This window comes from Hylaeus anthracinus, unplaced genomic scaffold (assembly GCF_026225885.1).
Source record: "Hylaeus anthracinus isolate JK02 unplaced genomic scaffold, UHH_iyHylAnth1.0_haploid 12001, whole genome shotgun sequence".
In the NCBI taxonomy this organism is placed as follows: domain Eukaryota; kingdom Metazoa; phylum Arthropoda; class Insecta; order Hymenoptera; family Colletidae; genus Hylaeus; species Hylaeus anthracinus.
This window is the reverse complement of record NW_026534348.1, coordinates 4,660,676-4,682,600: the sequence shown is the minus strand read 5'-3', so window position 1 is coordinate 4,682,600 and position 21,925 is coordinate 4,660,676. Positions and strand designations below refer to the sequence as shown.

Genomic DNA, 21,925 nt, shown 5'->3' with positions numbered 1-21,925 from the left:
TTAGAATACTAACGACGCTAATGCAACGGTTTGTTTACTTCGATTAGAATACGTGAAATCCTATAAAACAGTGGTTCTCAAACCTTCCCGTAGACCCTCTCGATGAAGAAAATACGTCGTACACAAAACTTGTTTACAGCAATAGGAGAATCGAATCTAAAAAAAAAAAAAAAAACGAAATTATTTCAATTTCCAAATTGCTATGCCCCCTCGAGCGCGTAGAACGGGTTACGAAATTCGTGGAGCAAACCGAAGCAAAGGCGGGTATCGCCGAGGCACGCACGAGATTCCCACGCAAGGTGTACCGGATCTTCCCCACGAATTCTCGTATTCCGTTGCTAATAGATTCGAGAAGGGTCGACGAACACTTTCGAGCAGGGGGACCCTTGGCGTTTCCACGAGGAAAAGTACCGAGACCGAAGGAAATCACCGGGTTCCCTGCACGGATCGGTAAGTGCGGCCACGATGGGGCTCGCGATAACCGTGGATGTCAAGGCGGTTGCGAACAGGATTCGTCCTGTCCGTACGTAAACTACGCCCCGAGAAGCCCTGGAGGGATATTCGAGAAGGGCCGTAGCCTGGCCGTGCGAGAAATGTTTGCGGCTCGTCGTCGGGCGTTCGTCGTCGACGACGTCGAGGATTTTCTTCGAAAAACGAGAGGACGGAGCGGCTACGTTGGTACGTACGAGGCCGAGCCTTCACCTCGATCGGCGGTGTACACACGTACAGGATACGCGCGCACGGCCAGTAACGACTCGACGGAGAGAGAAGGAACGAGACACGTGGAGAATCGTGCAAAACGCAGGAGAGAGTACAAGAGGAAGACGAGAAACGGTTGAAGGAGTGGGAAGGTGCAACGACGGTCGAGGCGAAAGGGGAAGGCGCGAGAGATCGGTAGAGGGGTCATTGGTTGTTCGTTGCGCACTCAACGTATGGGAATCGTTATGGACCGACTATAGTCGTTGGAATGCGTTCTTTTTTCCTTTTTGTGTCTCCCCATATACCTGGCGGGCTGGTCTCTGGTCCGTTGTGGCGGTGGCGGCTCTCGCGGACAATCTTGTCGACCGGCGACCGGCTAGAAGGAAAAGGCCAGCGGATTCGCGTCGCCTTCGACCACGCCACGCTTCCACGAAGGATGGACTCGATGTGGATATCGAGCGCACACGCTCCAGGAGTCGAGGATCAACGGATACGGGACAGACGGACGGGATCTATCACCGCGGGATAGCGGGTGGCGAACACCGAACGCGTACACGTCGCCACGGAAGCGCGAAACATGGATCGTGGATCGGACGTGAAAATCGACGACGTTGCTGAAAGAGGAAGAAGAGGCTTCGGTTCCTCCGCGAAACCCGAAGAAAGTGGAAGACGTCGACGAGGATCGGAGTCGGGAAAATCGAGGATGGTCGAGGACAAAGAATCGAAAAAAGAGGCGGTGCGAGTCAACGATTACCCTGTAGAAAAGGAGGAACAAGAAGATCACGAGACACCGACGAAGGAAGGATCGCGAATAGGAAGGCGAGGGAGAGAGGCGACGCGATAAAGAACGAATCGGCCAGGTAGAGGGACAGGGATGCCGCGGTAATGCTCGAAGAGAGCCGGCCGAACAAGAAGACCGACCAAAGATGGGGATGGAGAGAGGAGAGGAGCGGAGAGGAGAGGAGAGGAGAGGAGAGGACGATACAGAAGACGTAGGTAGGACAGGTAAATACATAGTCGACTCGTGGAAAGAAGAGCGAGAGAAACGTCGGGGGCAGAGGGGAACGAAGAGGAGAGACTCGTTCTTCTCGTATGTATGCCGACGCCGACGGTTCGGTTCGGTGACGTCAGGACGTCGATTTGAACGGGCCAATGGGCTTTCGAAGCGAGCTCGAAGACGCCGAGAGGAGTTGGAGGGGTCCGCGGCGCCCCGAGGGGGGCTGTGGGCTAGGGGATCCGGGGGGCCCGGGGACGAGGCAGACTCGAAAGGTGCGTGCGGCCCAGGACGTGGGGCGCGGGGCCAGTTGATCAGTGAGTGCGGTAGTGATCTCATCTCGTACCGCGCCAGGTGTGACTCTTCTATCTTTCCTCCTCTTTCGGTCCCCGAGTCTATGTGCCCTTGGGAAGACGGAGGAAGAAGCAGTACCGGACTTAAAATTCACGAATCGACTTCGATCGTCCTCTGCTTCGAGCAACGACAGGTATGACTTTTCTTTTACACGCTGAAATAACGTTGCAAAATGTATCCTCGACGAGACGCGGTCAAAGTTGAAATTGAGCTCGATCGTGTCTCCTACAACTCCAAAATTTCTATCTCTCGAGTCGATCGTTTCTCTGCCCGAACAATGCGAGAGATCGAATAGGATTCAATTAGTTTACGGTCGAACAGATACGATACCTTATAAAACGCGTTGCGCTTTGTATAATTAAATACATATATTTATCGTGCACCCTTCAATTATATTTCGCATAGAGGACATAGGTCCGTCAATAGTAACGATACGTGATTCTCGGCCGACGTGTACAAGGTCGAGGCGAACCGTGCCGCATTCGCAAAGTCGACGCTTCGCATTCTTCTCTAATCTCCCGAGTTATCCGTTGCTCCGTTATCGTTGCTCTCTTGAAAGGACGCGGGCTTTTCCGTTCGTCTAGATCGCGTCTTTCGAGGGCCGAGAAATATTCGCGGTTCTGCATTTACAGACGCTACGTGTCCGTTTCTCGGTGTCTTGGCTCTTCGCGCTTCTCTGAGCGTCTGCTCGTTGCCGATTCGCACCGTTTCGCGTGCGAATTTCCGCGGCCCTCTTAGCAACAGGTTGCCACCCGTCCGCCGTGGAAAAACAAGAGTCGCCCGAACGCTTTTGTTCTCTGTGCTCTCTCCTGCGCTCGAATTCGCAACGGTTTCGGGTCTAGTTCGTTACGATTCGAATACTTACTCCTCTCCGTAACCAAAATATTTTCCTAACGACATCAAGTTTGAATCGGTTAACCGATTCGTAAATTCGCGTCGCTCAGGCGAGACGCGACATCCTTATCGACGCGACACTAATTCGAAGTTGTTCTCACCTTCAAACTGGCGTTAGCGCGATACCGTAACAGCCAGCCGTAACGCGTAATTAATAACGCGCGACTCGTCCACTCATTAATTCATCCGTGCCACGAGTAAGTCTTTTTTTCTAGGATTCGAAACCGCTATAAAAGGAAACGTGTAAACGAGTTTCGAGGATGGTTCGTGTGCTCGAATCGATTCCTACTAACGCGAATCGCGAGTTCCTCTCCGCGAACCTATTTCAATCGTTTCTTTAATTCTCTAGGAAGCAGCCAGATTTTGTAAACGTTGAATTTCTCGTTAAAACTCGTTGGAAAGTATCGCGAAGCATTCGTCTCGTTTAATTCTTTTTTTCTTTTTTGCTAGACACTCCGCAAGAAAACGTCTTTCCTGCGTCTCACCTTCGACGAGAACGACGGCGTTATAGCATTGCGGAAGCCTGTATCGCGAACGATCTTCAACGTGCCGGCGAATGCATTCGAGATTTGCACGGTAGAGCGAGCGACCGAGAAATAAAACGTAGATATGCATATTACGTGCGTTTGACCGTCCCGCGTGCATAGTACCGATCCGTGAATCCTCGTTGTCGGTGACACCGATTAACCAGCTCGATTCGGTTGGCGCGAATTCATTTCTAAATGGAACCGTTGTGTCGGACAAGCAGCGCGAGGCTCGCGCATCATCCTCGCGGTAACGAACCGTTTCGTCCTTGTACAAATATTTGCGTGAAAAAAAATTGTTTTGCGTTTCGCTCGATCGTCCTCTAAATTCAACGGATTTCTTGTACGTACGTTTCCTCGGCGCTTATCGTGTGCAGACCGATTAGTAACCGCGTTTAACCATTCAAATTCATGCGGAAATAAAGTTTTTTTCCACAAGACTCGCGCCGATTCGCTCGATGAATCATTCTGTACGATCTATGGAAATACACACGGAATGCCTATGATTTCCTTAATCGCGATCTAGATACTTTGCGCAGCGATACTTTGATCGATGCGAGGGTTATCATCCGATCGACGCTCGCTGCGACGGATGCCAGAAAAATAGTCCAAGTCGAAAAACGGAGGAAGAAAATGATGGAAAGACTTTCGGTACTAGTTTACTTCGACATTTACTAAAGAGATATCGATTCAAGTTTGCTCGCGTATGCTTAAAACGATCGTAGAAGGAATAACAGGTTCTCGAACATAGCGAAAATTAATTATTCGTAGCGTTCCATCGATGTAACGTCTATAATAAATTTGTTGGATTTTTCAGGGGCAGAAAGGAAGATTACAGGGTCGATCGCAAGGCCGCGCGAATGCAAGTCTATGTTTCGCGCCACGGATTCCCGTTTCGGAATGGCAAGGAAATTAAATCGAGCTCGATAAGTACACTAGAAGTGATGATGCCTACGAGAAACGAAGCGATATTACCTCCGACTATCTCGAGTACTCGCGCAGCTGTGTTTGCGTAAACGATTGGATACCGCGTTCGAAGCCGGCCTCGTTAAAGAAACGAATTTACGAATTTACGCGCGCCTAACTCTCGCAGCTGAGTTGCCAAAGTCGACCGTTCGACAAACGATTTTCCACTCGAAGGGTAAGTTCGCGATTTGTCGGTTTCGCGGCGGTGTCGTTGCGCAACGGGCTTGAGAACGCCGCGAAGTTCTTGATAAAATGTACGGTCAATAAGGCGTATCGTGCAAAGACCCTGGCAATGGCTCGCTCGGTGACGGGACTGTTAATTAAATCGTAAACTGTTAATTAGTTCGTTACACTGACCAGCTTCTCGGGATCTCGACACCGGTAGCCGCTCGAGGAACGATCGTCGATTTTCCACGTGGCATCGTTAGGGCAATGAATGCGCAAATTATTCATTTCGAAGCTTCTAACGCGTTATATGTCTAATAAAAATTATAATCCGAACGCGTAGAATAAATGATTACGCTACCGAAAATTTCATCGCTCGTATCGAATAAAGTATATCGGGGAATCGAATTTGTATTCGGCGAGGAACGGATAAATATGTTGTTTATTTTTTATTAGTTGTTCGAGGCTTTCGTTCAGATAAGAACTCTTTACCAGTCTCCGTGCAAGTCCGCGTGTTAGTCTAAACGTGATACTTGAAGGAATGTCGAGTGTACAGAGATAAACGGGCCTCTTTGGAGTACCGCGCTATCTATTATCTACACTTATTCGAGTAACATTTTCCAATCTCTGGTTTGGACGAATTCGCGCACGACGTGTCGATCCCGGATCGTTACTTGTTGCTCCACGGCAACGACATTCGCGAAAATCTCGGCGCCGTTTGTTCTCCGTGCGTGGGAAGGTGCGACAATCGGTTGGTTCGGTTGCAGCAGTCGTGGAACGGACGAATGGAGCGAATCGAAGGCCGGCTTATCGTGAAAGATAGGTACTCGGCCGTATTTGCTGTACGCTGTAGGTACGTGACGACGGATTTCGCGGCACGGATAAGGCATATTTCCCCGAGCCGTCGGCGACACCCTGTACCAGCCTCTCCATGTGCGCAACGGACGAAAAAATAAAGAAAATTGAGTTTTAGAAAGTCTCCAACGATTATCATCGAATCAAAGCCTTCGAAGCTTTCTGGCTGGTCTTCCTGCAACGCCCGACGCGATAGCGAGCCAGAAATAAACCGATAGTATCGTAGGTGAGTGTGCCATCGTATTTTTTCCTTTTTACTTTCCCAGCTGTTGCTATCGGACAAAACTTGAGCCTTCTGGATTCTCACGCTTCTAGAGAATGCGAGGTCCATATATGAACGAAAATCGATTACGAAATTTTGTGAGCGTAGCGTCTCGTTTACTTGAATATGATGAAATTTGATACGAATAACCTGTAATAAATTTTCTAATCAAATTTTCTTTCTCGATTGCTACAGATTCGAGTTCGTTTAACATCGAAGAGATTATCGACGTGTTCGCACGCATAATTTCAGTTGCGGGTTCTCCGACTTCTTATTGTTCTTTGTTTTATTCCTTCGAAGAAAACTGGAAACGATGAGAAAAAGCAAAATAACGCAGCTTGGAAGAATAATTTCACTTCCCAGGTATCCGTTGCTTTTATGGTTATTTTATCTTTTCCATCCCTCGTCTTACAATATTATCTTAATCTTCATCGTATTATTGTTCCGTATTAATTCCCATTTATTATGTTCGACAGGCGAGAGGTTGCAATTGTTAATACTTCGTTACGGAATCACGATTTAACCTCTAGCAAATACATTCTTGCCAGCCACTAATTATTACATTAGATTACTTATAGACGAACTTGTACCGACGAAGACCTAAAGAAACAAGGTCGAAACGTAGAAAGAACACCTTCTGGGGCTACCGTTACTTGTTTCGTTTTTTTTTTTCTTTTTTACCGTAATAGCGCATTTTGTTAATCGAAGGCGTGAAAATTCGATACATTCCGAACTCTGATACCCGCGAAAGTTGCGCGGCAACACAGTTTCTTTTTCTCTTTCGCGTTCACTCTCCTTTTTAATGGGATCTTTTGTACTTTCACTGTTACGACGAAACGCGTACCACGTATCTCGGAAACACCGGTGTGTACAGAGGTCGAACGCGATACGACGCGGATCGTTTCTCGCGAACACGTGTACCCCTGGATGCCCCATCGTGGTTTAAATACTGGCTCGTTTAAAGGCGAGCTTTTTCGTCTTCGGATCGTCCATGTGGAACGTAGCATAGATCGTGGCGCAATCTTCTAAATTATCTATTACAAAATTCGATAACGTTCCCGAATTCGGCGCGTTTCGATAGCTATCGGTCCAGAAAGTTCGTGCCCATTTTTAAGAAAAATTCGAAGCACATTTGAATTTTTATATATGTATTTATTGAATTATGTAAGTAGCTATTTGTTCCGTACCATTTTGTTCCACCTTTCCATCTTTCAAGGGATGTACGTACGTTATCTGTTTTCAACGATTCCGATATATTCAGACCTGCAGCACCTACCAAAAATCGGCATGGACTTTCCAGACAAACCGATACGAGTACGAAATTGTTGTCAAAGGCATCCGGTTTACGAGGCCCGACGATTTCTCGAAAGATCCTGCTCACGGTCACGCGTGGATTTCTATCGCGATCGAAAAGTTGCTCGACGACGGAGAGGGAGCGGGTCCAAGGGGAAGATAATAGTTTGATAATAACATCGAATCCAGACACGAGCGTAATGTAGCGAGATCATAACTTTCTCCGAATGGAAGCTCTTACGAAACGCCGTGTACCGGTCTGCTGCCAACTCGACCGAACGAAACGTTGCAGCGTTTGGTATTGCGCTACAATAGAGCACCGCGGATAACGTCACGGACGATAATTGATGATAAAGTCGGCGTTGAAATCGATTTTCCTAGGATCGAACCGGTATCGCAATCGGGACGCGAGCCTTTTCGCGCTATTGATCGCGCCGCGCCGATCGGAGAGAGACGATGCATAACGAATAATACCACAGTGTAGTTTATTCGCGAGTTACCATTGCTTGTATTCGAATAAAATTCTGCCCGTTTCAGGTGTACGATCGACGGCCAAGAGTGTTAGTTGCAATTTATCCGCGACGCTCCAAAGAAACCTCCGTTTATCTTTGTACGCGCGGCATTCGTCGAAGCACAGCTGTTGAAACTAAACACATGGACTTTGCCAGGGACGCGCAGAATTCTATTCGAGTAATGAACGACAAATAATACCAATATATATAGTTAAAATTCCAACTCTTATTCTACGTTATAAACGAATAAAGAGTCAAGAGTTACGTCCGCCTTTGAACTTGGAATGGTCGAGACGTGAAAAAGCGAGACTCGACGATTTTCAGCCGGAGTATTTATGATGCGAGTAATTATGACATAACGTCGGTGTTGCGAGTAGATTCATCAAAATCGTCTCGTCCCCGTCCTGTCTCGTTGGCCGGTTTACTTTTCAGTTAAACGATTCTACGACCTAGAGCACACGAGTGCGCGCTCGAGCGAATATGTTATTCCGTACTCCGGCATTTTGTCGCTTTCTCTGGGCGCACCGGTGCTTTCCGCATCGTGTGCTTTCAGGAGGAATGACTTTGGCCTGGAAATGCCAAAAGAATTTCCAGATCTACACGCTCCCCGTAGCCGGCGGCTATCGCGCACCCAAAGACCCGCTCCCGCCGGTTCTGACTTTCACTCCGAAATGTCAACGGCTGGTGGTTCACTTTTCAAAGCCGTGCGCGTATCAATCAATGCGTGGTTACGGCGACAAAGGGACGATTGTTGCGAAGCGGTTCTACGATTTCTCCTTCTTTCTGTTGCAGACCGTACGCGCCAGTCGACACGTGGACGCTTGCTCGATCGCGAGCACCAGTCGGAGATGGGCGAACTCGTGTTACTCTTGTTGTTTATTATATATGGAACCGTGGCCTACGACGCTAGAACACGACGGATCTCGTTCGAACACGGAATATATGTTTTGGACAAACGATTTAGGTTCTTTCGCATAGTTTGTTCTCGTGAAAATGAAACTGGGTATCGTCGAGCCCCACAGGCTGTGGCTGCGGAGCAGGTTTTCGATGGTTGAGGCGATTGGTTGGAACGACGATCTTCCGTGAAAGAATTTCAACGCCTCGGGCTAGACGGGGATCTTGGCGCGGACATTTTCTTTGGTTATCTAGCTGTATGAGTTTTATTCGACATCATAAAGCTAGGTTACCGGAGTTAAGCTCCTCGCCATATCAACTTCAGCGATCTTCTATCCCTTCTATCGTGGTCCTTTCACGCACTTCAAGAATTACACAGTGATACGCAACTACTTCCTACGCTACCTGTAGTCTTAAACTGACCGTGTACAAGGGATGTTAAAATAAAGATGTAGCGAGCGAACAATCTTAAATGCACCTCTGTACCTCAGAGGCAAACTATGTTAATTGCAAGATTTGAATTGCTGCGAAAAATATAATAAAGTATAATACATGATTTACCACTTATCATATCAAACTTCAAAAAATATTACTCGACAGTTTGCTACGTAGAGTACCTGCTAGACGTAGCAGTTGAACTCGTTTACTTAATCGAATGATTTAATAATTTGTAATTCGTTAGCCTATGCGAATCAATTATGAATGACGATAACGATCTATAAAAAGATCGTCAAATATTGATCTACAAATAATGCGATTAATTGCTAATCGTTTTGGAAATAAATTGTTTCATTGTAACGACGACCCTATGCACGTGTATCGCGCACCGCATGCGAAATAAATATCAATTCTGACGAAACAGAACAGAACATTCCTTGAAATTCCCGAATTTCTAATAAATATTCATCGAGCGAACCGTCGAAAGAAAGTTTTTCCTTTGGAATTCGTAGTAGCTACATCGGCGCTACGATGAATAGAAAAAGAAGAAAATACATCTAACGTGCTCCAAAGATTTCTGTATTCCTTTCGCACGTGAACCTACGGGTTGGGCATTTGTAATTACTAGTAGTGTCATTGCCACGTGACTCGAGTACTTATTGAGAACTTTTCAAAACTTGGTACCGATATTTCTATTTTTTGGGCAGTTAGATAAATGAATAACGATAAATAAATATTTCGTGTCCCAAGAAGATCGAGAATGCAATTCGCTCCGTTTGGAAGGAAAAATCGTTTCCCACGTACAGAGGGATGAATGTAACGTTCACTCTTTTCCGATAAATTCTAAGATAAACCGTCATTCGAGCAAACAAATTTCTATTTTTAAAGTACTGGTGGCTAATATCCTGATGTACCTTTAGCAAAAATTCACGCACAGAGTAATCGCAAAAGCTAAGATGTACATATGTTCAGGAAAATTTCAATTCATCGACGCCTGTCGGCGAATATATGCAAATTCATTCATTTGTAACAATCCCAGAGGTCGCCACAGTCCGGTACATGGAGTAGAGTTCGATACCGACTGAACTTTCGCGGTTTTTATGAACTTCTCCACCGAGTTAAACGTGTTATCAACGTTGATTCATAATTTCTCGAAATGATTTTGACGTATTTTCCTATGCTACACAATCTCTGTAAAATAACATGTAACGAAACGATTCAGTTCCAATTCTTATAAAATATTACACGTTCAGTACAAGTATATCGATACTGGCTTTAGAATTTATACACAACTACAAAATATTACGAAACATTCTCGAAGTGTTTATTCTGATATATCTCATTGATATAGCTGCGAAATTGGCATTAGAAAGAATGAGTCACTTGCGGAATATACATACACACATGCAGCATGGAGAAGCTTCCAGAACATCGTACGTATTTCGATCTTATTTCAAGTGATAGAATGACGTAGATACATTTTACAAATAAAATCGTTCGAGAAGGAATGACAGGGAATCAGCGCGTACTTAAATAATGCCATCAAACTCTCAGGAATTCCATTTTCATGTCCGATAAACAAAATTCATGAAATTAGAAAATAAATTCCTTTTAGCGAAAGTAAACAATAGCTGCTGTTCGTTCTTGTCGATTAAATAAATGACGAGAAACGATACTCACGATCTAATCGAATTATGGTTTCCCCGGAATGCAGTTGATAATCATCGTTTTATTCGCTTGTCCAAAAATATTCGATAATGTTCGAGTTCATTCTAGTCGAACAAATGCCGGAAGTACAACGTTAAGGAAAGAAACAACTAAATCAACTTTTATCGTCAGAAATGGCCGCGTGTGCGGCGAAATGGAAAAAAATCATGATCCCTATTTTTTAAAAACGAACGATATCTTTAAAACAGATGAAAGACAACTCTTTAATGAAGCATCGCTGAAATGGATTTATATTTTACCGGATATTGGGCGTCCATGGTGGGCGAAAATGTTCTAGAACGTTCTAGAACGTTCTAGCATTTCAGTCGGTATATAAAGCGGGACCTATCGACGCGCAACACCATTCAATAAAGTTGCCAGGTGCTCGTCACTACGCTCGTGTATTGCAGACAAGCTTACTTTAAACTCTACTTACTTGGACATCAAGGTACAATTGCGTTAAATTAATCGTTAAAAATTATTCTGTGCTTCTTAGTGTATTTAGATAATCGTTGACGTATTTAGAAAATCGTATTTTTTGGATTGATACGATCAAGTGACACGCTAAAAAAACTTCAGTGTTAGATTTTTTTATTATGCTCTCCTTTTTTCTAATTACATTTCAGAGTGGATTCGGTATTTCCGTAATAAATCTGTGTGTTCCGATCGATTATTCTAGGTTAGCGTTCGTAATTCTTTGTTTTCGATAAGTATATTTCAATGTACCGACCACGTGCTTTATACGCGCTAAAATCTTTCCCTTTTCATAAATCTTATCAATGCAAATTGTATATGTTGCGTATAAAATATTGTGAAATCTAGAAAAATTTTTCTATGTACTACACGTATAAAAGTAATCAAGAAACTTGCGAAATCTTTAAAATAACGCAACGAGTATATGTTTCTTATTCTTTTTTTCTATTTTAGATGTCTACGCAAATGGAAACTGAAGGAGGAGATGTGGAGACCTTCGCCTTCCAGGCAGAGATTGCCCAACTTATGTCCTTGATCATCAACACGTTTTATTCTAACAAAGAGATTTTCCTTAGAGAATTGATTTCAAACTCCAGTGATGCTCTTGATAAGATTCGCTATGAGTCTTTGACCGATCCTTCCAAACTTGACAGCGGTAAAGAGTTGTACATCAAGATTATTCCTAACAAGAACGATGGTACTCTGACTATTATCGATACTGGCATTGGTATGACAAAGGCTGACTTGGTTAATAACCTTGGTACAATTGCAAAATCTGGCACAAAGGCGTTCATGGAAGCCCTTCAGGCTGGCGCAGACATATCCATGATTGGTCAGTTTGGTGTAGGATTTTATTCTGCTTACCTTGTAGCTGATAAGGTTACTGTTGTTTCCAAGAATAACGACGACGAACAGTACCTATGGGAATCCAGTGCTGGTGGATCGTTCACAGTCAGGCATGATACCGGAGAACCACTGGGACGTGGTACGAAAATTGTCTTACACATTAAGGAAGATCAAAGCGAATATTTAGAGGAAACTAAAATTAAGGAAATCGTTAAGAAGCACTCTCAATTTATTGGTTATCCGATTAAGTTGGTCGTGCAAAAGGAGCGCGAAAAGGAATTGAGCGAAGATGAAGCTGAAGAGCCAGAAGAAAAGAAAGAAGAAGACGATGGAAAACCAAAAATTGAGGATGTAGGAGAAGATGAAGAGGCAGATGATAAGGACAAAGATGAGAAGAAAAAGAAGAAGAAAACTATTAAAGAGAAGTACACAGAAGACGAAGAACTGAACAAAACTAAACCCATCTGGACCAGAAATCCTGATGACATCACCCAAGAAGAATACGGCGAATTTTACAAATCTCTGACCAATGATTGGGAGGACCATTTGGCTGTCAAACATTTCTCTGTAGAAGGCCAGTTGGAATTCAGAGCTTTACTTTTCGTTCCTCGTCGCATGCCATTCGATCTCTTTGAGAATAAGAAGAGGAAAAATAACATTAAACTTTATGTAAGAAGAGTATTCATCATGGACAACTGCGAAGAACTGATTCCAGAGTATTTGAACTTCATGAAGGGAGTGGTCGACAGCGAAGATCTTCCATTGAACATTTCTCGTGAGATGCTTCAGCAAAATAAAATTTTAAAAGTTATTCGTAAGAATCTTGTTAAGAAATGTCTTGAATTGTTTGAGGAACTCACGGAGGATAAGGATAACTACAAGAAATTCTATGAACAGTTCAGCAAGAATATTAAATTAGGTATTCACGAAGATAGCGCTAACCGCAGTAAATTATCCGATCTTCTGAGGTATCACACTTCAGCTTCTGGAGATGAAGCTTGCTCTCTTAAGGACTATGTAGGCAGAATGAAGGAAAATCAGAAGCACATATACTTCATCACTGGAGAGAACAAGGAACAAGTTGCAAACAGTTCGTTTGTCGAACGAGTAAAGAAACGTGGCTTCGAAGTTGTCTACATGACTGAACCCATCGACGAATACGTAGTACAACAATTGAAAGAATTCGATGGAAAGCAGTTGGTGTCTGTAACCAAAGAAGGATTGGAACTTCCCGAAGATGAAGAGGAGAAGAAGAAGCGAGAGGAGGACAAAGCCAAGTTTGAAAACTTGTGCAAAGTAATGAAGAATATACTTGACACAAAGGTTGAGAAGGTGGTGGTATCCAATCGTTTGGTCGACTCTCCTTGCTGTATCGTTACTTCGCAATATGGTTGGACAGCAAATATGGAGAGGATTATGAAGGCTCAAGCTCTTAGGGACACATCTACCATGGGATACATGGCAGCAAAGAAGCATCTTGAAATCAATCCGGATCATGCTATCATCGAAACACTCAGACAAAAGGCGGACGCTGACAAGAGCGACAAGGCGGTAAAAGACTTAGTAATTTTGTTATTCGAGACTGCGCTTCTTTCTTCAGGTTTTACTTTGGATGAACCACAAGTACACGCTGCCAGAATTTATAGAATGATCAAGCTGGGTCTTGGTATTGACGAAGAAGAACCGCTTACACTCGAAGACCAGAAAGTTGAGGACGTTCCTACGGATGAAGTAGCCGAAGATGCATCTCGAATGGAAGAAGTAGATTAGATATAAGATCTGAATAGGAAGTAAGAAATTAATGTCATTTAGTCATTAAAAGACTGTTAAAATAGCCACGTTTTATGTGGTATATTGATGACCATTCTCATTTTTATTTTCTGTATTAAATAATTTTTAATTTATCATACCAAATTCTGTTTAAATGCCAAAAATCTTTGGAATAAGTTACAATTACAATAAAGTAAACTTTATTATTAAATGTGTGTCTTTAATACAATCCATTCCCTCTTAATATAATGGTAGGATTTAGATATAAAAATAAATTATTGAAAATATTTGAATACTCGTTCATAGCTACAAAAATCAATAAAAGTGAATGTTGCATTTAGAATATAGTTAGCGTTCCTTACATTCGATCAACCTAAACTTTGTAAATTAACAAATTTATAATCACGTATTCCTGGTATTTGAATTAGAATAGTTTGATATCATATAATATTACTTCTACATTACATCGCATGTGCAACCGCTAGAATTTCGCACTCGTAAAGGCATTTGGCGATTATTTTGTACCCGCAAAAGTATGTCAAAAAACGCCATCTACCTGAAGGTTCAAAGTGAACAGATAGGACATTCTGTTGCAGACGAAATTCACTCTCTGCATTAGACAGTTAGGTTATAAACAAAAAAGTATGATGGCAAGTAAAGGGTGGAAGGTTAGTGCATCAGCATAATTTTAATAAAAATTTACCGTACGTCAATACGCGCATTCAATGCATAAAATTCTAATCTAAGGAAATTGAATTTTTGCAGGTTGTAAAGCCTCACGTGCCGATGATTAAATTTCGCAAGGGCGGAATCGACAGAGGTAACGTCAGTTTAATCGTTATTAAATGCTTTCGTTGAAAAAGCCGAATGAAATTTTATTATTGGTTAGCAAGTGCAGGTTCAGCGGCCACATCGCCTGCGCATTCAGGGGCGGCGACGTTACAACAGAATAAAGTTGGTGCGACGGGCCCAAATGTGACCGTTTTGCCGACGATAGAGGATATTTATCTACCTCCACGATTCCAAAGACGGCCCATAGACGAAAAAGAAATAGCATATATCAATGCAAGTATATTATTATTTTACATATTACTATCTGTGCAACTTAACATGGTTCATGTTCATTTATGTGCATAATACAGTGCAGAAGGCATCATAAAAATAAATTAATAATCAAGTACATACAATAACTTTTTCAATGTACATTTATTGAAGATAACACCTTGCATTAAATGAGTTTTTCTTTTACAGCGAGGTGGTCCAGAATAAATTCCTTAAGTAATCGGTGGAACATGATTGACTTAGAACTTTCTTAATAAGACATTTCTTTCATACACCTTTCTGTACAATGTGTTCTGTAAATAAATGAAAGCAAGACAAGTAGCTACAAGTTGTACATATTTCTGTCTTCTACCTATCGGGCAAGGTCTCTCTGTTTGCTTGTATGACATTGCCAGAACCTGCTATTTCTGGCCAGCATTTTGGCTCATTCTTGTAACAAGTAAAGTGTGTTAACCTTAAGACAAGAGGATAGTATTTTGATAAAATTATCATTTTCCATTTACTGATCACATATCAGTATTTTAGAATTATTGTTGGCAATTAGTCAGAATCTAAATATAAAACATTACGAATTTTGGAATAAGTCATGTGTAATAATTTGTTTCATCTTAATCATTTTTTTTTTCATATATTCGTCATTAATTTCATGGTCTCAGCTGCAAGGGAATCGTGGTCTTAAACATAATTTTTTTAAAGTTTTGAGATTGAGAATATATTACAATTTTACCAAATTAAGAAAACATATTTTAGGAGCAAAAGCTAATAGAGACAGCCCTGTTCCATGACAGAAATAGCAGACGACAGTGCGCTGTGTCTTTCAACCGCTCGCGATCCCTGGACGTGATAACGGGAGACCCGCGATCGTTTTACTTTTTATCGAAATTACGAAAGTTATACGAACGACGATTTTACGAATATGGCTGAGATAACGGATTTCGGTCCACGAAAGACGGTTTTTATTCTGGCCATTGTGGCTGGCTGCTTCGCGGTATTATGGCCGAAAATTTTCTATCCTATGCTCACAGCATCTGTCACTCCACATCACACATCCGACAGCTCTGGTAAGATTTTATTATGTCTATTAAATAAATTATTAAGGATACCTTTATGTAAACATTATTTTATTTTTCAATTCTTTATTGTTATTGTCGTTGAATTTTTGATGGAAAATGTAACAATTCAAGTATAATAATTGCAGTAAGTGTTCTTCTTTCTTGTAATATTCAATTAGTAATATCTAAAGTTAATTACTCAGATGTATTACACGTGTTTTAGTAAAGTTTCCTTTATCATCATTAAATTGTGATCATAAATATTTATTAGCCTGCTGCGACGTAATATTTGAAAGTGATGTCAATGCTGCTGATATTATGTATGAAATATGTCAGAATATATTGAAGCATCATCAAGTTGATCCACGAGTAAGGGATGCTCTGAAAACTATAAAGCTGACACCCCAAAGCGCAAGTTTATGTAGAGAAGAAATTTTAGCCAGATGTGGCATAGATTTATCTACATTTCTTGCAGAAAGGGAAAGCTTGGGAAAATCTAATAAACAAGTTTTGGAAGAAATCAGATCATTTAATGGTTCCCTATGCCTTAAGATGCATTTTGGTATACCCCTTTCTCAGTTAGGAACTCCACATCTCATCAGATATCATATTTTAATGCCACACAGTAAGAATTAAAAAAGGTCCTATTCAAAATTGTTGAGAGTAGTTACTAATAAGCTATAGCATGTGTAACTTTGTTAGGCTCTTAACATAAACTAGATTATTGCAAATGTATTAATACTACTAAACTCTTAATTTTATTATTAATTAAAAACATGATTTTTATACTAATAATCTCACCAATTATGTATGGAAAACAGATTCAAGTTATCTTTTCTACTTTGGCAAGTTGCCAAAAGAGCAAGCATAACTACCGATGAGTAGATGGGGATAAGTTTGGCCTATAGTCATAGTTTCAAATACATCTATGTAATAATCCTTTCCACTATGCATAAATATTACAGGCTAATATTATTTTTATGAAATTTAATAATAATAAAATACACTTAACAGAGTTTTGAGTTTTGAGTTTTGTTTATTTCACGTGCATTATTTCGATAGTATATTAAAAAATATTTATATTTTTAGTAACACTACGACAAGAACGACGTACACCTCCTCATGCAGGTGGTCTACATCCTGCATTGAGAGAACGTGGAAGAGCCATACCTTCCTCTCACATTGTACCAAAAGTGGTAGATAGACCTGATCATGTTGTGCCAAAAATGAGACCACCCTTGGGAGGTGCAGGTCATGTTGTTTCTGCACCAAAAGGAAGTAGTACAATGGGAATCATCATGCCACTATATACTTTAGGCATTGTACTGTTTTTCCTGTATACAATTGTCAAGGTAAACGACTTGTAAGATTTTTACCAACATTTATAATCAGTGAGAAAACTAATTATTGTTTTATTAGGTGTTGAAGAAAAATTCGGATAGCGAGATCATTTCGGAATATCCGGGAGTTGCGGCGGAAAAAGAATTTCGAAAAATGGTATTTAGTCCCGAGGCTTTCGCTAGCGCAATGACTGGTGGTACAATGCATTATCAAAAGGATAGATCGGAAACACCCGAGGGACCCGCCCCCACCATAGAGGAATTAAAGGATCGTAAGTTTTTTCTATGTTAACAAAATTATTAATGACACTTGACTTATATTATCATTAATGCAGTGTTTTCCTTAAAAGCTATTTCCTTTAAAGAAATACTGAAAAATAAGGTACATGTTTTCTTGAGTATCTAATCAGATTTTTAAATGGTGTTGCATGATGCAAGGTTTGCACAATTAGAACACACACGTATTTATACTATAAATTTAACAAAAGAAAATGTTAGACTAAAATTACAAATATTGTAAGTACTCGTGTACAGTCTCTGAACACATTTGGTAATGTTATACATGCTGGAACACAAGAAGCGGCAGGAGACATAGAGATAGATCAACTGAGACGACGTTTGGTCGAGACGGAAGCAGCCATGGAAAGAATTGTTGTCCAGATGGGCAACATATCACGTTCAGTTATGCATAGTCCAAGCTCACAACAAGAACTCAAGGTTTACTAGACAAATTTTGAAGCAATTTACATTTTCAGTTTCTTAGCCCTTAGAAATGTGCACGTTGTTGTGTTCTGATTGCGTTTCAAGCTTTACCTATCCTATTCTATGTTATATACGGATCGTATATTTCGTATAAAATCTTCAAAATTTTGCTACTTCTACATTTCAATGCTTCTGGATAACCATTTCTAAATTATTGATAATTAATTTTTTAAATATTCGTCTTCATGAAAAGTGCATACTCATATTTTAGTTGAGTGAAATACTCATTACGAGCATTTAAGTAAATAAATATATTATGTAATAGAATTCATAGTTCTTATTTTTACATTTAAATAGTAGATGGGCCTCCAAAGTCCAAAGATCTGGCAGGGGTCGATCACTCGTCTAAGGTATATTCTTTGCCTCAGAAGTTTCCTAACAAGAGTAACCAAAGGTTTATTGTAATACATTTTGTGATTTAGGCTTATGTACTCAGGTGTTAGGAATTCGATTCTATAGTAACCACATTTAATACTATTAAATACCGATTTAAATAATGAATGAGAATATTTATAACACATACTAAAACATATGATAATCAATTTCTAATACAAATTTGTGTTGTCTTGTTTAAAAAGAAACTTGATTTTCGAAATCAAATTGCCTACTTTTGTTATTATAACAATTTTTTTTAAACAGTACGTGCAGCATGGTCTTTTCATACTTTTTTTTATAAGATGTGTGATTTTTATGTAAATAGTATATCATGACCTCAACAGAGATTAATAATATATTAAAAAAATGTGTAAATATGTTTTCCAGAAAACGATACATGCGATTACTTATTTTGATAATTTCATTTCCAGGACGGTACCGTTGTCCAGGCTGAGCATAGTAATACAGATGATGAAGTAGAAAATATAGAAAATTCGCCGACTATTAAAGTCATGGGTATGGAAATGACAGCTAGTTGCGAGGGTAAGGGTAGTAGACCTACTACTCCTATAATACCTATTTCACCTAGGTAATAATATATTTGCGTGATACATTTGTTACGATAGTACTCTCGATAATTATTATCGAATTATTTTAGTCATGTTGAGAGGGAGAAAACACCGCCTAAACCTATCTATTTAGAAGGTGCACTTCCTCCACAATGTGAATTACTCGTAACCGATTCAAAAACACAAGCTCAAAAAGCAGAAGAGGACACAGAAGCACCTGTCGTACTCTCAGGCAAAATGACCCTCTCTCTCATCAGTCTCGACCAAAATGCAGCTGTAAGAAAATATTAGAATTACCAACAGAATCGAATGAATCTGCGGAGCCTTGTTTTATTTGGTGATTCTTTTATTCATTTAATTGTTTGCTTTCATATAGATTATTTAACACGAAAATGGCAAATCACAGGAATGATATGAAACGTAAAAAAAAAATATTTTTGGTAACGACATGCATAAATTCAATGCTAACGTGTTATTTGGCAATAATAATCACTTACACTCTGTGATTTGTTTTAGATATGAATGTTTAATTTATATTACGCATTGGATTTGTTACTAATCACGACTTCTAGTTTAAACTATACACATTATACAACACCAAGGGACTGCTTGAATCATTAAAAAAGTATCGAGTTAATTTTATTTCTCAAGCAATATTCAACTTTAATTAATATTTATAATTTTGGGAACGTTGATAATAATTTAAAATTACTCTCTAACTGCTTTATGACTTTTCTTTAAGAAATAATGAACAACACTCGCCTACACTTAACACACACTTAATTGAAATAATCAAATGCGTTTAACAATTATACATTTACATAGTTATTCTTTTTGTAGGAGTTCTATAGAGTATACAGTTGGTACACAATTTAAACATCACAATTAGATATTTTATTATAATTTAGACTTCAGATTGATTATATAATAATGAAATTAAAAGCGCTTAATATTATTTCACTGAACTAGGAATCAGAAGATGAAAATCATGAAGTACAGGAAACGGAAGATGCAATCACCTTGGACATGGATGACAAGGAAAAGGAGTCAAGCGTTAAAACACTTGAAAGTGGTATACAAGAAAATGTACAGATTAAGACAGAAACTGAACATGCAAATGAAGATTACGAAAGGAGAGAAATGAGAATAGGCGAAGACGAAGATGAAGAAGACGAAGTAGAAGACGAAGAGATTGTGGAAGAGGAAGTGGAAGAAGAAGATGAAGAGGTTGTGGAAGAGGAATATGAAGAAGAAGAAGAAGAAGATGATGATGATGATGATGATGATGATGAAGAAGAAGAAGAAGAAGATGATGATGATGATGAAGAAGAAGTGGGTATAAGTGAGTATGAAGAAGATGATGATCCTGAAGAAGAGGAAGAAGATCAACTAGATGAAGAAGAAGAAGAAGAGGAAGAAGAAGAGTATATAGAAGAACTACCACTGGACTTAGTACATAGAGGAGTAAAAACAGAAATAAAAAAACATGAAAAGGAGGAAGTATAAGCGAACATAGATAAAAAATGATGAAGTAGAAAGATAAATTGCTACAGATGGACAAGTAGTAGAAATGGAAATAGATGAAAATGAAGGAAAAGTTGAAGCAGTAATAGATGAAGATGAAGACAACAGGTTGCCTTATAGTGAAAAGACGTTGCAGACAAAAATAACAGACTAATAATCAATTAAATCAGTGTTTACCAATCTTTGAAATTTACGTGATATTATAATAACGGTTTGCAAAAGTAACGCCAAACACTACAGATGTTGGTCGAGCACTGCCAAACACCTAATTTCATAAGACTCGATTTTACTGCATGCTTACATTATTGCCTGTTGTATTCTATACTTCACGGAATCAAAAATTTATGAATCAGAGGGGCCAAGTAAGAGGCAGTGCTTCGTGCACATGTCCGATAGTGTCATTGTGCAATGAAGACCACAAAATTATAGTACAGTCAATAGACACTATAATTATCGACATTGTTACGATACTCATTCTCAATTGGGTACGATGATTGGCAAGCACTGATCTGTATGCTTGTGCACATGCCAGTCGTTTCTGTTTAATGCTACATAGTATTTTTTATTACGCCAAAAATTTAATTACAAATTCGTCCGCTCATTTTTTTTATTAATGTTAAAGACTCAATTTTACATGGCATACTATATATAATATTTGTTCAGTTACATTTAGATGAACATTTTTTAGTAATATAGCTTACAAAGTCATTTAGTACGTAGAATTGTCATTTTCATACCTATGCTTAGTAATGCAATTCTTCTATATTAGATGCCAGTGCAAGATATAATCTTTATTATCCTTATATATGATTGCGTGTTGTTTATTATGTAAAAATAAAAAAAAAAGAAACGCAAGTAAAAATTCAATGTAATATCTTGTGAAAGCTAGAGAATTTGTTTCCTTGCATGACATTTTATGGTACATCGACGATGTATCGATGTATTGTAATGTACATACATACACCATTCATTTTTTTTGTAATTATTACAAACGAAGTTGTTAGTATTGTTATATAATATCTGTACAAATAGATAGAATTGATTGTCAAATCGTAATAAGCAAAAAATGCGGAAAATTGTTAAGTTTATAAAATTATATAGAAAATATACACACATTGAAAGTAAAATAATTTTTTAACTTATTTTTTATATTATGACATTTCATAATCCATAAAAATTTTTATTGTTATTGTAACTTTAATTAAACTGTTATAATTTTCAATTTAAAATAAACCCACCCCTACATATTTCTACGTTATAGAGCTGCCGCATTTTTTGTAAAGATTTTGGAAACATATTAATATTTATTATTTCCGATTTAAAAATTTTGCCTTGTCATAAAAGCATTAAAAATGTTTGCTTATCCTCGACACAGAATGATTTTAATGTTGATACATTTCATAATTGTCCAGAAATTTTTTTGCGGTTGCAAATGTAATTAGATTGTTACTACATATACAGACACATTCGTAATCATATTTTATTTATTATTAAATATACATATTTCAATGCAGTAGTGAACCTCAACATTGTTATTAAAAAATAAATAATATACTAAATTTGGTGTTTCTTTTTTCTGTCCCAAGCTATAAAT

The 21,925-nt window shown here is 39.6% G+C and overlaps 3 protein-coding genes and 1 long non-coding RNA gene across 7 annotated transcripts; all 4 read left to right on the top strand.

Annotated features, from left to right (window-relative positions):
• Window positions 1-2,007: 2,007 nt before the first annotated feature.
• LOC128891011 (uncharacterized) lies at window positions 2,008-9,233 on the top strand. Its single transcript, XR_008460733.1, has 4 exons — window positions 2,008-2,180; window positions 4,283-5,677; window positions 5,909-6,076; window positions 8,311-9,233. It is a non-coding gene; the product is annotated as an uncharacterized LOC128891011 (long non-coding RNA).
• A 1,684-nt stretch (window positions 9,234-10,917) lies between these two features.
• LOC128890980 (heat shock protein 83) lies at window positions 10,918-13,858 on the top strand. The gene is made up of 2 exons (XM_054150070.1): window positions 10,918-11,005; window positions 11,485-13,858. Exon 2 carries the CDS (start codon window positions 11,485-11,487, stop codon window positions 13,645-13,647), a length of 2,163 nt encoding a protein of 720 aa, XP_054006045.1. The 5' UTR covers window positions 10,918-11,005; the 3' UTR covers window positions 13,648-13,858.
• Window positions 13,859-14,167: 309 nt separating this feature from the next.
• Window positions 14,168-15,030, top strand: LOC128891009 (alpha-ketoglutarate dehydrogenase component 4). Of its 2 annotated transcripts, none has more exons than XM_054150132.1 (4): window positions 14,168-14,315; window positions 14,413-14,467; window positions 14,546-14,712; window positions 14,899-15,030. In XM_054150132.1, exons 1-4 carry the CDS (start codon window positions 14,292-14,294, stop codon window positions 14,914-14,916), a joined length of 264 nt encoding a protein of 87 aa, XP_054006107.1. In that variant the 5' UTR covers window positions 14,168-14,291; the 3' UTR covers window positions 14,917-15,030. The 2 variants fall into 2 exon arrangements, with proteins under 2 accessions (XP_054006107.1, XP_054006106.1); XM_054150131.1 differs by having other exon boundaries at window positions 14,175-14,315; window positions 14,537-14,712.
• A 161-nt stretch (window positions 15,031-15,191) lies between these two features.
• Window positions 15,192-21,890, top strand: LOC128890983 (uncharacterized). 3 transcript variants are annotated; one of them, XM_054150073.1, is made up of 8 exons: window positions 15,192-15,770; window positions 16,033-16,386; window positions 16,851-17,113; window positions 17,181-17,373; window positions 17,679-17,818; window positions 18,670-18,827; window positions 18,897-19,083; window positions 19,777-21,890. In XM_054150073.1, exons 1-8 carry the CDS (start codon window positions 15,626-15,628, stop codon window positions 20,311-20,313), a joined length of 1,977 nt encoding a protein of 658 aa, XP_054006048.1. In that variant the 5' UTR covers window positions 15,192-15,625; the 3' UTR covers window positions 20,314-21,890. The 3 variants fall into 3 exon arrangements, with proteins under 3 accessions (XP_054006048.1, XP_054006049.1, XP_054006050.1); XM_054150074.1 differs by lacking the exon at window positions 17,679-17,818 and adding an exon at window positions 18,161-18,213 and having other exon boundaries at window positions 15,196-15,770; XM_054150075.1 differs by lacking the exon at window positions 16,033-16,386 and having other exon boundaries at window positions 15,198-15,770.
• Window positions 21,891-21,925: the final 35 nt, after the last annotated feature.

What these genes read in the sequence shown, in the direction of transcription:
- LOC128890980 (XM_054150070.1), top strand. Translation starts at nt 11,485, where the DNA reads ATGTCTACGCAAATGGAAACTGAAGGAGGAGATGTGGAGACCTTCGCC.
- LOC128890983 (XM_054150073.1), top strand. Translation starts at nt 15,626, where the DNA reads ATGGCTGAGATAACGGATTTCGGTCCACGAAAGACGGTTTTTATTCTG. An exon ending in TCACACATCCGACAGCTCTG is followed by an intron (nt 15,771 to 16,032) that starts GTAAGATTTTAT and finishes AATATTTATTAG; the next exon opens with CCTGCTGCGACGTAATATTT. An exon ending in TCATATTTTAATGCCACACA is followed by an intron (nt 16,387 to 16,850) that starts GTAAGAATTAAA and finishes TTATATTTTTAG; the next exon opens with TAACACTACGACAAGAACGA.
- LOC128891009 (XM_054150131.1), top strand. Translation starts at nt 14,292, where the DNA reads ATGATGGCAAGTAAAGGGTGGAAG. An exon ending in TGGCAAGTAAAGGGTGGAAG is followed by an intron (nt 14,316 to 14,412) that starts GTTAGTGCATCA and finishes GAATTTTTGCAG; the next exon opens with GTTGTAAAGCCTCACGTGCC. An exon ending in CAAGGGCGGAATCGACAGAG is followed by an intron (nt 14,468 to 14,536) that starts GTAACGTCAGTT and finishes ATTATTGGTTAG; the next exon opens with CAAGTGCAGGTTCAGCGGCC.